The 14,645-nt window shown below is 36.7% G+C and overlaps 1 protein-coding gene across 3 annotated transcripts in view; it reads right to left on the bottom strand.

The window, feature by feature from the left end:
• The window catches only part of EED (embryonic ectoderm development), a 33,718-nt gene extending 21,670 nt beyond the window's left edge, over positions 1-12,048 (bottom strand). The window contains exons 1-3 of one of the 3 annotated variants that reach the window (XM_024763595.1): positions 11,461-12,048; positions 6,068-6,220; positions 4,017-4,109 (exon numbers count right to left, since the gene is read on the bottom strand). In XM_024763595.1, the coding sequence (XP_024619363.1) occupies positions 4,017-4,109; positions 6,068-6,220; positions 11,461-11,574 (360 nt within the window). In that variant the 5' untranslated portion in view covers positions 11,575-12,048. The remainder of the gene's footprint in view (positions 1-4,016; positions 4,110-6,067; positions 6,221-11,460) is intronic. The other 2 variants (XM_024763594.1, XM_024763596.1) reach the window with 2 other exon arrangements.
• Positions 12,049-14,645: the final 2,597 nt, after the last annotated feature.

The following is a 14,645-nucleotide window of genomic DNA, read 5'->3' on the forward strand; positions in this document are numbered from 1 at the left end:
TTGTTTTTTTTTTTTTTTTTTTTTTTTTTTTTTGGCTGCACCACAAGGCTTGCAGGATCCCAGTTCCCTGACCAGGGAATGAACCCAGGCCTATGGCAGGGAGTCCCAACCACTGGACCATCAGGGAATTCCCGTGGTTTATCCTCTTTTAAAGCTTTAAAGTCTTTGGATAGTTTTAGAACATTATTAACTACATATAAGAAAATCTAGGACTTCCCTGGTGGCACAGTGGTTAAGAATCCGCCTGCCAATGCAGGGGACACAGGTTCGAGCCCTGGTCCAGGAAGATCCCACATGCCACGGATCAACAAAGCCCGTGCGCTACAACTACAGAGCCTGCGCTCTAAAGCCTGCGAGCCACAAGTACTGAAGCCCGTGTGCCACAAGTACTGAAGCCCATGTGCCTAGAGCTGGTGCTCTGCAACAAGAGAAGCCACTGCAATAAGAAGCCCGTGCACCACAACGAAGAATAGCCCCTCCTCGCCGCAACTAGAGAAAGCCCACGTGTAGCAACGAAGACCCAACACAGCCAAAAATGAATAAATAAATAAATTAAATTTAAAAAAAAGAAAATCTAAAATTTGCCTAATAAGTTTCTCATGGACATTGCTCATCAAATATTAACTTTCTGATGTACAGTGGCCTTTTCGTCACATATTCTAAAATTAATAATATATACACTTTATTCAATTATGTACAGTTGTCCCTTGGTATCTGCCAGGGATTGCTTCCAGAACTCCCCACAGATACCAAAATCTGAGGATGCTCAAGTTCCTTATAAAATGGCATAGTGTATGCATATAACCTCACACATCCTCCCATATACTTTAAGTCATCTCTAGACCACTATGACATCTAATACAATGTAAATGCTATATAAATAGTTGCCAGCACAAAGCAAATTCCAGTTCTGCTTTTTGGAACTTTCTGGAATTTTCTTTGCTGAATATTTCTGATCCACACTTGGTTGAATCTGTGGATGTGGAACCCACAGATACAGAGGGCTTACTCTATAATACTAAATTTTTTATAAATTTCTTTCCATTCTTCTTACAGCTTAGTCATGTTAGCAATAACCTGTTATTAATCTTAATAAGAGTCTATAAGAACTCTATAAAGATCCTTTAAGTCATCTATCATCACCTATTAACAAGATAATCACTACATTAATAGTCTAAAAAAAATTCCTTATATGGATGCTAACTAGGTTGTCTTAAGAGATTAATTTGCTTTATTTTTCTTTCTTTTTTTAAAAAAAGAAGTCCAAACAGCAGACCTTTTTATAATTCAGTAACGTATAATTCAATGTCATTTTAAATGAGAACAGGGATTCTTTTGGTTAGAAAGCCTGGAACATTACAATGAGCATACTGGAGCACAAACTATACTAATTCTAATTATACTAATATGATGGTGAAGTTAGTGAAGTATAATCAGGTTTATAGTGATGTCTGAAAAGTGGATTCAAATGAATTAATGGATTATGTTCCCAATTTTTGGAAAAAATAACCTTAACCTCTTCTTCAAACTACATCAATTTCCCTCTGAATTGTTGTTTTCAAGCTACATATCAACCAACACAGCCAAAAATGAATAAATAAATAAATTAAATTTAAAAAAAAGAAAATCTAAAATTTGCCTAATAAGTTTCTCATGGACATTGCTCATCAAATATTAACTTTCTGATGTACAGTGGCCTTTTCGTCACATATTCTAAAATTAATAATATATACACTTTATTCAATTATGTACAGTTGTCCCTTGGTATCTGCCAGGGATTGCTTCCAGAACTCCCCACAGATACCAAAATCTGAGGATGCTCAAGTTCCTTATAAAATGGCATAGTGTATGCATATAACCTCACACATCCTCCCATATACTTTAAGTCATCTCTAGACCACTATGACATCTAATACAATGTAAATGCTATATAAATAGTTGCCAGCACAAAGCAAATTCCAGTTCTGCTTTTTGGAACTTTCTGGAATTTTCTTTGCTGAATATTTCTGATCCACACTTGGTTGAATCTGTGGATGTGGAACCCACAGATACAGAGGGCTTACTCTATAATACTAAATTTTTTATAAATTTCTTTCCATTCTTCTTACAGCTTAGTCATGTTAGCAATAACCTGTTATTAATCTTAATAAGAGTCTATAAGAACTCTATAAAGATCCTTTAAGTCATCTATCATCACCTATTAACAAGATAATCACTACATTAATAGTCTAAAAAAAATTCCTTATATGGATGCTAACTAGGTTGTCTTAAGAGATTAATTTGCTTTATTTTTCTTTCTTTTTTTAAAAAAAGAAGTCCAAACAGCAGACCTTTTTATAATTCAGTAACGTATAATTCAATGTCATTTTAAATGAGAACAGGGATTCTTTTGGTTAGAAAGCCTGGAACATTACAATGAGCATACTGGAGCACAAACTATACTAATTCTAATTATACTAATATGATGGTGAAGTTAGTGAAGTATAATCAGGTTTATAGTGATGTCTGAAAAGTGGATTCAAATGAATTAATGGATTATGTTCCCAATTTTTGGAAAAAATAACCTTAACCTCTTCTTCAAACTACATCAATTTCCCTCTGAATTGTTGTTTTCAAGCTACATATCACAACCTACATTTGGCTAATAAACACCAAAAAACGCTGTTATCCCAGGTTATCAACTTGAGTATAGAGTTTCAAATTTTCAGAACTTCAATGACCAGTAAAAGCAACAGAGCTTTAAATTTAATTAAAACTTCCTTAAAGACTTCCAGGAAATTACTTAAAGCCAAATTTTACTTTTTAGAAAACAGGAATAGCAAAGTTCTAGCCCAGAATAGATGCATGTGTGTTTGTATGATCCTCAAACTTTCAGAATAAAAGAGGAAAAAAGCTTGGAAATATGCTGACATGTGAAAAATACTCAGCTGACAACTCCCAAGTTAGTTTTGATTGAGAACAGAATACTAACACTAAAACAGCAAACAAATATAGGAAACGTCATGCATTAAAAATCATGGTCTTTTATTTCTCTAAAAAGCTTAGCACAATTACTAAAGAAGCATAAATTTAATTTCACTCAATTAAAATAACAATTTATGGAACACCTCTCAGATTCACCTCCTTCCCCTACCCTCTTGTGCTAAAGGTAAAGAAAGTGACTTTGTTTATTGTCAATCCATACCAAGTCATCAATTTCCTCCGCCTTTCTTTTTCCAAATACGCCAATCTGTTTCTCTGTTACTTCTCATAACTCCTAGTACAGTACTAATGAATAAGCAGAATGTCAGCTAACACAGTAAAGACTTATCAGAAGGACAATTCTTCCGAAGCGATTTCAGCTTAACAGAAAACTCCTGATTCTCCCTGGTAAGCACTAGGGAATCTTCCTTTTTCCCATTTATTTAGAAGTGAATGGAAATAAACAAGTCTTTGCAATCCACTTTTTCAGCCCCAGGTTTAACTAAAAAGTTTAATCATTTACATCAAAACATGCCCAGCATGGTTTTTTCTATGCATTCTCTCAGTTCAAGATACTCTGGCTTCCTAAAAACAATTCAAAACAAATGTTTATTGCATATAATTAAAATATTTTCAGTAACTATTACATAAATCCACTGGATTTACGCCTTCCATTTACAGATAGCAACTAATTATGTTTATTATTTTTAAGAAATCACAGACTTCTTACCCTAAATTGACAAACAACTATCACAGTCACTTCTAACAAGCAAGGTCAATTTTTTCAGCCACTCAAAACAAAATATTTATGAGTACAAAATGTAAATAGAAACCTGTTTCATGAACAATTGGGAGTATATATAAAATTAAGATATATTTTCAGTCATGAATATTACTTTTAATTTTGTCAGTTTCTAGAATGCTTCACTTTTACATAAAGGAACAATACTGTCAAACTACCTATACAAAGTTTACTTCAAAATCATTACACTTCAATGTTATATTAACACCAGATTCTGATAAGCCAAATGCCAAACAGCCCCCTTAACACTCACTCTGTTGCTTCCTACAGTTGCAAACACTAATGGATCTCCTTCTTTACTGTGCCAGTTAAACTGAACTCCAAACAATGGCTGATTATGATCTTCCTATAAAATAACCAAGAAATAAGAAAAATTAATATATTTTAGAAACCAAAAAATGGTACTAAACTGACCATTCCCATTATAACTTTTTTCCAAAATGCAAGCTGCAGTTTTATATATCATATATAAACTGACTTTTGACACTTAAAAGGTATCTGTTAGTCCAGTTTTCACATTTTAAAATACTGGTGCATGATAAAGCTTTATAACAATTAAAGATTTAAATCAAAGGTTAGGTAACAAGTACTCATCAATGAAAATACTTTGATAGTTGCCTTCTATATCCTTAAACCCAACTGCATGCTTCTGAATCAAAATAAAATGGGTAATTGTGGCAAAGGCATTTAATCCCTTACGACATAAGGACACAATTTATTTTTCTGAAATAACAAATAACCTAACAGTTAATATAGTTTCTCCAGTACTCATTAAACTTTATTAGGTTTAATTTCCCTAGTACAGTGAAGCATATCAGACTCCATTCAAACCACTGCTTTCTACAGTTCTATAGAAACAACTTTAAGTAACCTTGAATTTGGGTCCTAAAAGAAAAACAACCCAAGAAGTTTTATAATGAACAGGAATACTTGAACAGTGGGGGCCAGGGCAGGCAGTGGGCTGTAACTTCACAGTTACCAGGAGGCTATAAGGAGATGTACGAAAAACAAGTATTCAGGTTTTTTAAAATTTTTATTTTACATTGGAGTAGAGTTGATTAACAATGTTGTATTAGTTTCAGGCGCACAGCAAAGTGATTCAGCCATACATATACAGCTTTTTCAAATTCTTTTCCCATTTAGGCCACCACAGAATATTGAGCAGAGTTCCCTGTGCTACAAGTATTCAGTTTTGTTCACAAAGTTATTTTTCAGCCTTAATTATACTGGCAATCTCCTGGTGTTTAATAGTAACTTTCATATTCACTTTAAGGCACTGATTTCACTTTTAAAGTATAACAACATTTATTTCTTATCCTTCAAAAAGCCATAGCTTTAGGCTTTGGAAATATTTAATCAAAATATCCAAATGGCAGTTAAAACCACCTTCCAGATATACTACGTAAAAATAGGTTAATATACCTAAATATTAACATGAAACTACAATGCACACTTTGCTTTAGAAGAAGGAAAAAAAAAAAAACAACCACTGAGATTAATTTCCCTCCTTTTAAGACAATATAATTTGACACACTGAGCAAGGAATTTTGCTACATGGACAGGAAAATAATTTCCATAAAGCCATAGCTTCTTATGCTTTCCGAAGACTTTAAAGTATATTTAGATATTTTTAAAAGAATCTATCTAACATATGTATAAGATAATATAATGTATATTTTTGCCCAGCACAGGTAAAACACTCCCAAATTTAAAAAACAGGAAATGAATACATGTAAAACATTTAAAGTAAATATCAGTAATCCTTTTTAAAAATAAAAACACTATTGAGGAAGGTAGTAACCTAAGTAACTCCAACTTATTTTTTCCAAATATTGAATATTCAAAAAAATTTTTAATTTCTACCTTTTTCTTTGAAAACAATTACAAATAAAAGAGTTAAATTTTTAAAGACTGCACAAAGACATCTGTTTCAATTTATGCTAACTCAAAGTTAATGAGTCACATTCAGTTTTTTTCAGTAACAGGTACCAGAAAGTGGCTTATGCTTTTAAGTTTTACCAAAATATGAAGAGTAACATTTCTCAAAATCAATAAAAACAGTAAAGAAAAACCAGATGCAATACTAGGTACTACCCATTTAATGTAAAATAAACAAAAAAAGCTAAACAAATGTGGAATGGATTATAATAACTATGCAGTCTGCCCTACAAACAAAACTTCAGATTATTATAATTTTATAATATTTTTAACTTGACAGAGTATCTTGAGCATAAAATGTTTACCACTGAGAAATAACTCTGGAACCCATCATTCAGCACATAGACTGTGTCTTTCTGTACATACCTTGAGACTATTTACACATTTGAAAGAATATTTGCATTTCTTTGACTTCCATTTTCCCTTCCCCCAACTTTTCCTTCCAGGCGCATTTGGCGTATTTGTAGGTGTATCAGGGCGTTCAGTGTTTGTACCACTTTCTATACTGACAGCATCATCCTATGAGCAGCAAATCAGAAAAAATTATATGAAACAGCAATACTGTACTTAGGAAATGAGTTCATACTGGGTAGCTACTGACTGGCCTAAAAGAATTAATTAATAAATCCTGCAAGAAATGAAGAAATTTATTCTTGTCTCCAAATAAAAATAAAACACAAACACATAAGGATTTGTGGATATTTGATATTTCAGCAAAAATATAAACAAAAAAGCTAACCATGATGACGCTAATGGTTAAGAATAATACTGCCTTTAAATAACAAGGCACTGGTCTGTGCCAGCCACTTTACTACATTGCCTCACTTCATCTTTAATGCTCTTCATACAAGGTACTGTTAGATAAGGAAGTGCTGCTTAGAGAGCCTAAATGGTGTCTTGCTGGTTAGGGCTGCTGGTATTCAAAACCAAAAGCTATGACTCCTAAAGCTGACTGACCTACATGTCTTCATAATTTATTTGACTGCTGCTCAGTTTGGAGCATGGGAGTGGGTGGCCATTTGAGGCTACAGTGTTAGCGCTTCCTACTTTAGATGAAAATCCTGATTATCATTCAAACTCTGCTTATTTATAACACTTAAACCATTTAGAATTTTTTTAGGTTCTACATGTTATGTGCTATATACAAGTGAAATCTGACTCATAGCTCTAAAATACTCATATAATAGAGCTCCAGAAACTCACTGTAAAGTAAAATCCTTCCAAATGTAGAAGTGACTGCAGGAAACCTTGAAAATTCACCTAACTTATACCTTGTCTCCAGTCCACAAGCTATATTAATGGTCCTCTACTCTGAGAAGAGGATTTCACTACCTCCTTTGATTACATATTCCAAAGTGTTTCTTGGAATAAAGAGATTTATTTAAACCTATATCACCTTAGGGCAGTAGTTACTAAATTCATTCCAGAGGAAGCTTTTTTTCATGGAGTGCCTATTAACACCTATGAGAACACATATTAGGAACCATTGTCTTAGAGGTTATTTTTAAACTACTGCTTCCTAAAGTTGGTTTTATGATATTATACAACATTAAAAATTAACTGGAGTATCAAAAAGTTTATTAAAAATTCATATTAATTCCTTAAAAACTATATGGTATTATACAGTAGTTCTTAGGGGTGGTTTTTCAAACCGAATGGTTCCTACCAAAATGGAACGCTTTAAAAAAAAAATACACAAATCATTCTAAAATATACTGGTTATCTAGGGTGAAAGAGAATGAAGTGGATAGATGGCACATAGTAATGCTCAATATCTAGACTGTAATTTAATGTAAATATAATCAGCTTTTATAGATATAGAAATGTAAAACTTTAGAGTTCAGTTCCTAGGTTGAAATCACTGGGTTTTTTGTTGCTGTTGTTGTTTTAATATATATTTACTTATTTATTTAGGCTGCCCGGGGTCTTAGTTGTGGCATGCATGTGGGATCTAGTTCCTTGACCAGATACTAAACCCGGACCCCCGCAATGGAAGTGCAGATTCTTACCCACTGGACCACTGGGGAAGTCCTGAAATCACTGTTAATCTCTATTTCTCCCTACCTTTCAGTTGTATTTACACAGTTAAAACCTAGTGTAGAAAACAATTTTGTGTTTCACTGGAAAACTATTTAACTACTGCATGCTCCTCCGTGTTATCAGATTCTAACCCCCTTCACTGCCTTTGAACAATCTTACATCTCTTACACTGCGCATAATCCAAAGGTAGAGGTTCAAAATGTCTTCCCTTCCACGCTGAAGAAAAGTTTTTGTCTCCATTTGCCATTTCATCTCTACATTCCTTTAATCCATATACATTTGTACTGTTTGACTTACACTTGCCCAGTTCCCTCATATGAGTAAAATAAAATGTTTCTGAAAATTTATTCTTTTTCTGAAAATTATCTTTCAACACTAGAGAAATGAAATAATACAACGGTTAGACATTCACTAGCTTCTTCCCAGTCTGGAAAATTCTTCTTTCCATTCTAAAAATTCAACTGCTAATCAAGAAGCCACACAAAACATTTGTTAATAATTGGGGCACATTACATGTATGTGTATGCGTGTGTGTGTATGTGTATAAACTTTTAACCACTTAATTTACCCATCTCCTCAAATAGGCAAATCAAGATCAAATGGAAATCGAGCAGTCAAATGGAAACGAAATACAGTCACCATGCTTTCACATTTTATCTTTAAATTCAAACCTTTCCTAAGTATCTAATATGTGTACAAACTGACTTCCAGCTTGGCCCCTCCTCAAAATACAGAATGGTACTATGCAACATATATGGCACTACCATCTGCATTTGCTCAACAGGGAAACAGGGATAGTAATTTGGCCCTTAATCTTGCCACAGGCTGCTTAAGCAAAAGACATGTCTCCAGATTCAGCCTTCTGATCTCAGTACCAGACAACTATTAGTATTCTTCCATAAGCTAACTACTCTGCAGTCATATGAAAAAGTTAATAGAATGGCAGATACATATAAAACAAACTTAAAATAGGTCAGATGTTAACTAGATTTATTGTGCTGATCATTTTGCAATGTATACAAATATCGAATCATTACATTGTGCATCTGAAATAATGTTATTAGTCAATTATACCTCAATTGAAAAAAATTTTAATGTCCTTTCAATTCTTTGATTCACTTTAACCATAGCAAGCGCTCAGACTACCTTCACTCCAACTCAAAAACACCACATTCTTTCCTCCACTTGCTTTTGGCCTTCCTGTCATTATTTGGCTCCCTCAAGAGTAAAATCACTGCCCTTGTTAGCTTTTTCTGAACTCATTTTTATAGAGTTCTCCACTCGCTTCCCTTAACTTATGTCCTAGATCTGGGTCCCTGGATGAAATTCAGAGGACCTGTGAACTTAAGCGGCAAAATAAACAAATACATAAATAAATTTAAAGTTGCACTTTAAGTTTCACTATCTTTAAGTGAAATCTATTACTTCCTTCTATTATAATGCAGGCAGCATACATGCTAATGTTACTGTAGCTGTGACTTTCTCACCAATGAAATCAGGTATTTTTATATCACATTATAGTTGTTACAGATCTCAAAAATTGTCTATGCCCATCATAACTATCAGAGTCACTGCAGACCTAGTTACTTAATGTGCTAATAAAGAAGCACTTGATATTAAAGCACTTTATTAAAACAAATCTTAAATTTGTTTTTTAAAATTCTGTAACTTTTTTATAATTTTATCACTGATTTTGTTTGTAATCTTATATATTGTATTTTATACATTTGAAACTATTATTCTGAGAAGGTTTCACAGGATTTATTAAGGTGTCCAAAGCACAATAAAGGTTAAAAGTCCCAGCCAAATGGAGGAACCAAAACAACAGCTTAGTCCAATCATCTAGTTCTGAATAGCTTTAGTATGCATCAAGGAGTACATTCCTCTTAAGGGTCTGTAAAAAGAAAATAACCTTTCAATTTATTTGGTTCCCTGAAATTTTCCTCAGTCTAATAGGTTATTGACATTTTCATTACATTTCTGCCTGATTAATATATGTGGAAGGGCCAGAAACATAAGTCTAGACAATGTGATTACAAAAGAAGTAATAGTAATTAACACTTGTATGATACTTATTAAGGAGCAGGCACTCTTTTCAGCACTTTACTTATATTATCTCATTTAATCCTCACAAACATCCCATGAGGTAAATACCGTTATTATCCCCATTTTTAAGATAAGAATCTAAGGCAACTAGGTCAAGCACCTTGCTCAAGATCAAGCAACCGGTAAGCAGTAGAGTGGGGATTTTAACCTAAGAGATCCAGTTTGTGCTCCTAGTCACTAACCTAATCTGCCTAGAGAAATTTAAGAAGAGGTGGAAATAAAATAGACACCAAGGGCTGGAATGAAGAGGGTCAAAAATGTTAGATCCCAATATATAATAAGATTGGGAAGCACAAACAGGAAAAAAAACAGATTTAAAGTAACATTCAACACCTAAGCCTTCCAGAAATTTCAAGTCCAAATCCCACAAACTGACAATCTGCCAAATATCTTTCTTCTATCTGCAAAAAGAATTCTTTCCCATCTGTTCAGTGAAAATTCTGGTCTTGACACCATGCCATATATGTGCTTCAGTCGGTGATGCAGTGATGTAGAACTTAGGAACTGGGTGTGTAAGGTACAACATTTATTCTTAAAACTAGCTAAACTGAGAAAAAGAAGAACTTACACCACCTTCCTATAACACTTTAAAGGTTTAAAAAAGATAATCAGATGTTGTTACCTCGGAGGGTTCACATTTCAGAGTAGTAATTCGTTGAGTGAACTGTGAAGACATTTTGCTGACCTTATTGGATATAAACTTAAAACATGAAACTGAAAATTAATGTCAGTTCGGTCATTACTGGCGTCTCACCTAAAAACATTGGGATTAACTGTTGGGACGAACTAGAGCACTACCAAGATACATTTAAGAGTTAAAAAAAAAAAAATCTGATTCCAAAACACCTTACACATGCGAAGCCACGAGCCCACACCTAAAGACATCTACCCTAACCACAGCGGCCTAAAATCTTCCAGGTCATCCCCTTTATCTTGGTGAAAACTTACAAAAGAGTAACTGTCCCTTCTCATTCCTTCCTCAAGGGTCGTTTCCCCCTCCAAGTCAGTAGACGACCCTCTCAATCTTCCTCCTCCTGAAGAGAAGCCGACTGTCAGGCACGCCCCTTCTCCACGGACAAGACAGGAACGGACACAAAAGCCCCTTTAAAAGAGTCACCGAAATCTCTTACGTCTAAGAGCTAATCTTCCCATCCTGGACAGTCGGTAAGGGTCTACGAGTGACACGGAACCTAAATTCCTTTTTAAAAGTCCATTAACACACGCTGGCCCCTCCTTCCAACTGTCTTAGAAAAACCTCTAACTTGCCTTTTAAACTACTGGAATCTCAGATCCGCACTCTCCCAAAATCTGCCTAAAGGCCCAGACACTCCGCATGCACGCAAAAAGATCTCAGAGCCCTCTGACCTCCACCTCCACGCTCTCTCTAAAACCACTCTCCTTCGTCAAGTTTCCGCTCGCTCTCGGCCGCAGCTCAAAATCCCCGTAGAGGCAAGTTCGATGTTCTCCTCCACGCCCGCGTTTTCCTGAGTAGAGGGTGACTGACACCTCTCCCTCCCCCAACAGCCGCCTGCCCGCCCCCGCGCCTACAGTTTAAAAAGAATTTGAAACTTTCACTCCAAAGTCCCGTCCGAACTGCTCAGCGCTGCACTCACATTCTCGTCTCCAGAGAGGTCCGGGTTGCTGTTCTCGTCGCTGCTCAGCTTCTGCTTCTTGGCCGCAGGCATGTCTGTTCCCGCCGGCGCTGTAGACACTTCCCTCTCGGACATATTCCTCCGCCTCCCTCCAGGTTCCTGCCGCCTAGGGCGGGGCCTCCGCCACACCGCCGTCAAGCAAGCCCGTCCGGAGCTTGCCGCAAAGTTGCCACTGCCGCCGCCACCTCCACCACTCCCCCCACTGTCGCAAACCGCGCCCAGCCGCCGAGGCGGGCGTGCGTGCGACCCCGCCACACTGCTGAAAAAGGGGCGCGCGCGCGCGCCCTCCCGCGCGGCTTCCTGGATCCTTCCCTTTCCCCACTCCCGTCTTGCCCTTTTCCCGCCGCCCTCCCGGCGGTTTGCACGGAGAGGTGTGATCCTTGGCTTTCGAGGGCAATATTTCGTACGTCCCCCTTCCCCACGACCGCCTCGAAAAAGGAGAGGCGGAACTCAGAGGGATGCCCCCTCACCACCTTCCTCCTTCCAAAGACGTTTCAGCCGCTATTGGCCCAATCCTTCGATCCCCGACCCGCTGCAAGGACTCGAAAGTCTGTGGAATGGACTAGCCTATCAATGTCCCAGGAGACGGGGGACGAGACGAGAAGTCACCTCTTGGTTTAGTGGTGTATGCCAAGGGTCCTTAATCTTGAACTCGGAGAATAACGCTCTCACATTATTCACGGAAGCTGATCACAATCTAATTTTCGGTTGCGAAGAGAAATTTTAAAATTGTAGACTGCTTCTCACTTTCCTCCCCTACCTAGCAAATGGGAGTTACCCGCTAATGGGTGCGCATGCGCTGGGGCGTATTCTCGCGCTTGGTTGTCCGGACCCGCCTCCTCCAAGCCCCTCCTCTTTGAAATCTTGTTTGTGAACCAGGTAGTCTTCCACCGGGTTTCCGTAGTCCAGGATGGATTTCTAAACGCTACAAAATCATAATCCCTGAATGCCTCGTAGTTTCTTGATGAATATTTATTCTAGTGAACGTTTATTGCGATGAATGTTTATCCTCGTCCAATTGGTACCAATATTGGGTAGGGTTTAGGTAGGAATATACTAAAATTATAATTCTAGACTCCAATGAGTTACATTCCAGAGTGCTTCTTTTACCTGTTAAAGGATTATCAAGGCCCTGAACGACAAGGCCTAAAAGTCAATGGTCATCTCCAAGCATGTATGCGACTGTGAGACAAATGACGGACAATATTTTTTGGCACACCAGATACAATAAAATTCTAGGGGAAGGCAACAAAACTGTTATGCTTCACCAAAATGTTTGCTGTGTTACTGTATCTGGGCGGTTGACAGGTGCCAAATACACTGGTGAGCCTCGTGGATTTGTTAGATGGGTGATTAAGACACATAACCAAATGAATAGCCCAGAAAAGGAGAACTATGACAAGAAATAAAAGCCAGTTCCCCCTCCCTCCCCCTTTTTTGGAACTTAGCTGTGACAACGTATTTCTGGGCCTCATCTGTAAAAATGAAGCTATAGGAAGGCACCTAATACTTCTTGATCACTTACTTGATATTATATATTTTTTTGTTTTTTAGACCTCATTACATCACCCATTGGATAAACAGTATAGAGTGACCCACGGTAAAACTCTAGTGTATTAGAACTACTTCTGCATGATGCCTTAACACAGAGAATACCATTATCTCTGTTTCATTAACTGCAGATTGCAAGTCACTCTTGGGGATAAGGAGAGAAGTCAGTTGAGAATGAGTAAGGGAAGGTAAAGCAAACGCAGGGCAGAATAAGTTTCTGCAATGAAGACTCAGGAAAAATAACGAAGCTGAAAAAATTAAAGTTAATATCTTAGTAATAGTAATTGCCCTTGTTTGTTGAACTCCTAATGTGCCAGGCGCTGCTAAGCACTCCTCAGTTGGTGAGAGAGAGATGAGACTGGTATGGAATCACCACTGAGAAAGTAAGATGTGCTTTGGTATGACATTTTCACGGACAGAGACAAACATACCCCACTTATCTGTTGATAAGGATGTTTGTGAATATAGTTCTACAAATAAAGGATAATTAACTAAAGCGTTTCCAATCCAAATTACTCTGTGTATCTGGGATCAGTGGGAGTCACCTTCTACTAATAAAATCAGAAAAGTGCTGAACATTTGGATAAAGGACATATGGAAGGAAAGTGCCTTTCAGCATGCACGTTATCCATAACAAAGCAAAAATATTTTTTAAAATATTTTAGTTTTATTAAAACTAGGAGAGATATTTTTAAAATTTGTCTGATGAGTCGGATAATAAATGGAAATTAGTTAATGTTCATTATTGCTAATGTTAAAAAATTATTCTGACACTTGTTAAAACAGTAAGGAACCTTAGGACTATTGTAATAAGTGTCAAGACTATCACAGTAGGAGAGAGAGATAGGGCTCAACTCTGAATACAGCAAGGATAGGTGGGGATTTATAATCAAAGAGAAGAGTGGTGGGGCGGGGGGTGAAAGAGTTCAGGACATGCCACCTGCAGTATGCTGCTTTGGAATATTGATTTTTTTATTTTTAATTTTATTTTTTTATACAACAGGTTCTTATTAGTTACCCATTTTATACATATTACTGTATATATGTCAATCCCAATCTCCCAATCCATTACACCACCACCCCTCCACTTTCCCCCCCTTGGAGTCCATACGTTTGTTCTCTATATCTGTGTCTCTATTTCTGCCCTGCAAACCAGTTCATCTGAACAATTTTTCTACGTTCCACATATATGTGTTAATATACGATATCTGTTTTTCTCTTTCTGACTTTCTCTCTGTATAAGTCTCTAGATACATGCATGTCGCTACAAATGACCCAATTTCGTTCCTCTTTATGGCTGAGTAATATTCCATTGTATGTATGTACCACATCTTCTTTATCCATTTATCTGTCAATGGACATTTAGGTTGATTCCATGTCCTGGCTATTGTAAGTAGTGCTGCAATGAACATTGGGGTGCATGTCTCTTTTTGAATTATGGTTTTCTCTGGGTATATGCCCAGTAGTGGGATTGCTGGGTCATATGGTAGTTCTAGTTTTAATTTTTTAAGGAACCTCCATACTGTTCTCCATAGTGGCTGTATCAATTTACATTCCCACCAACAGTGCAAGAGGGTTCCCTTTTCTCCACACCC

This window comes from Neophocaena asiaeorientalis, unplaced genomic scaffold (genome assembly GCF_003031525.2).
Source record: "Neophocaena asiaeorientalis asiaeorientalis breed wild unplaced genomic scaffold, Neophocaena_asiaeorientalis_V1.1 scaffold946, whole genome shotgun sequence".
NCBI lineage: Eukaryota > Metazoa > Chordata > Mammalia > Artiodactyla > Phocoenidae > Neophocaena > Neophocaena asiaeorientalis.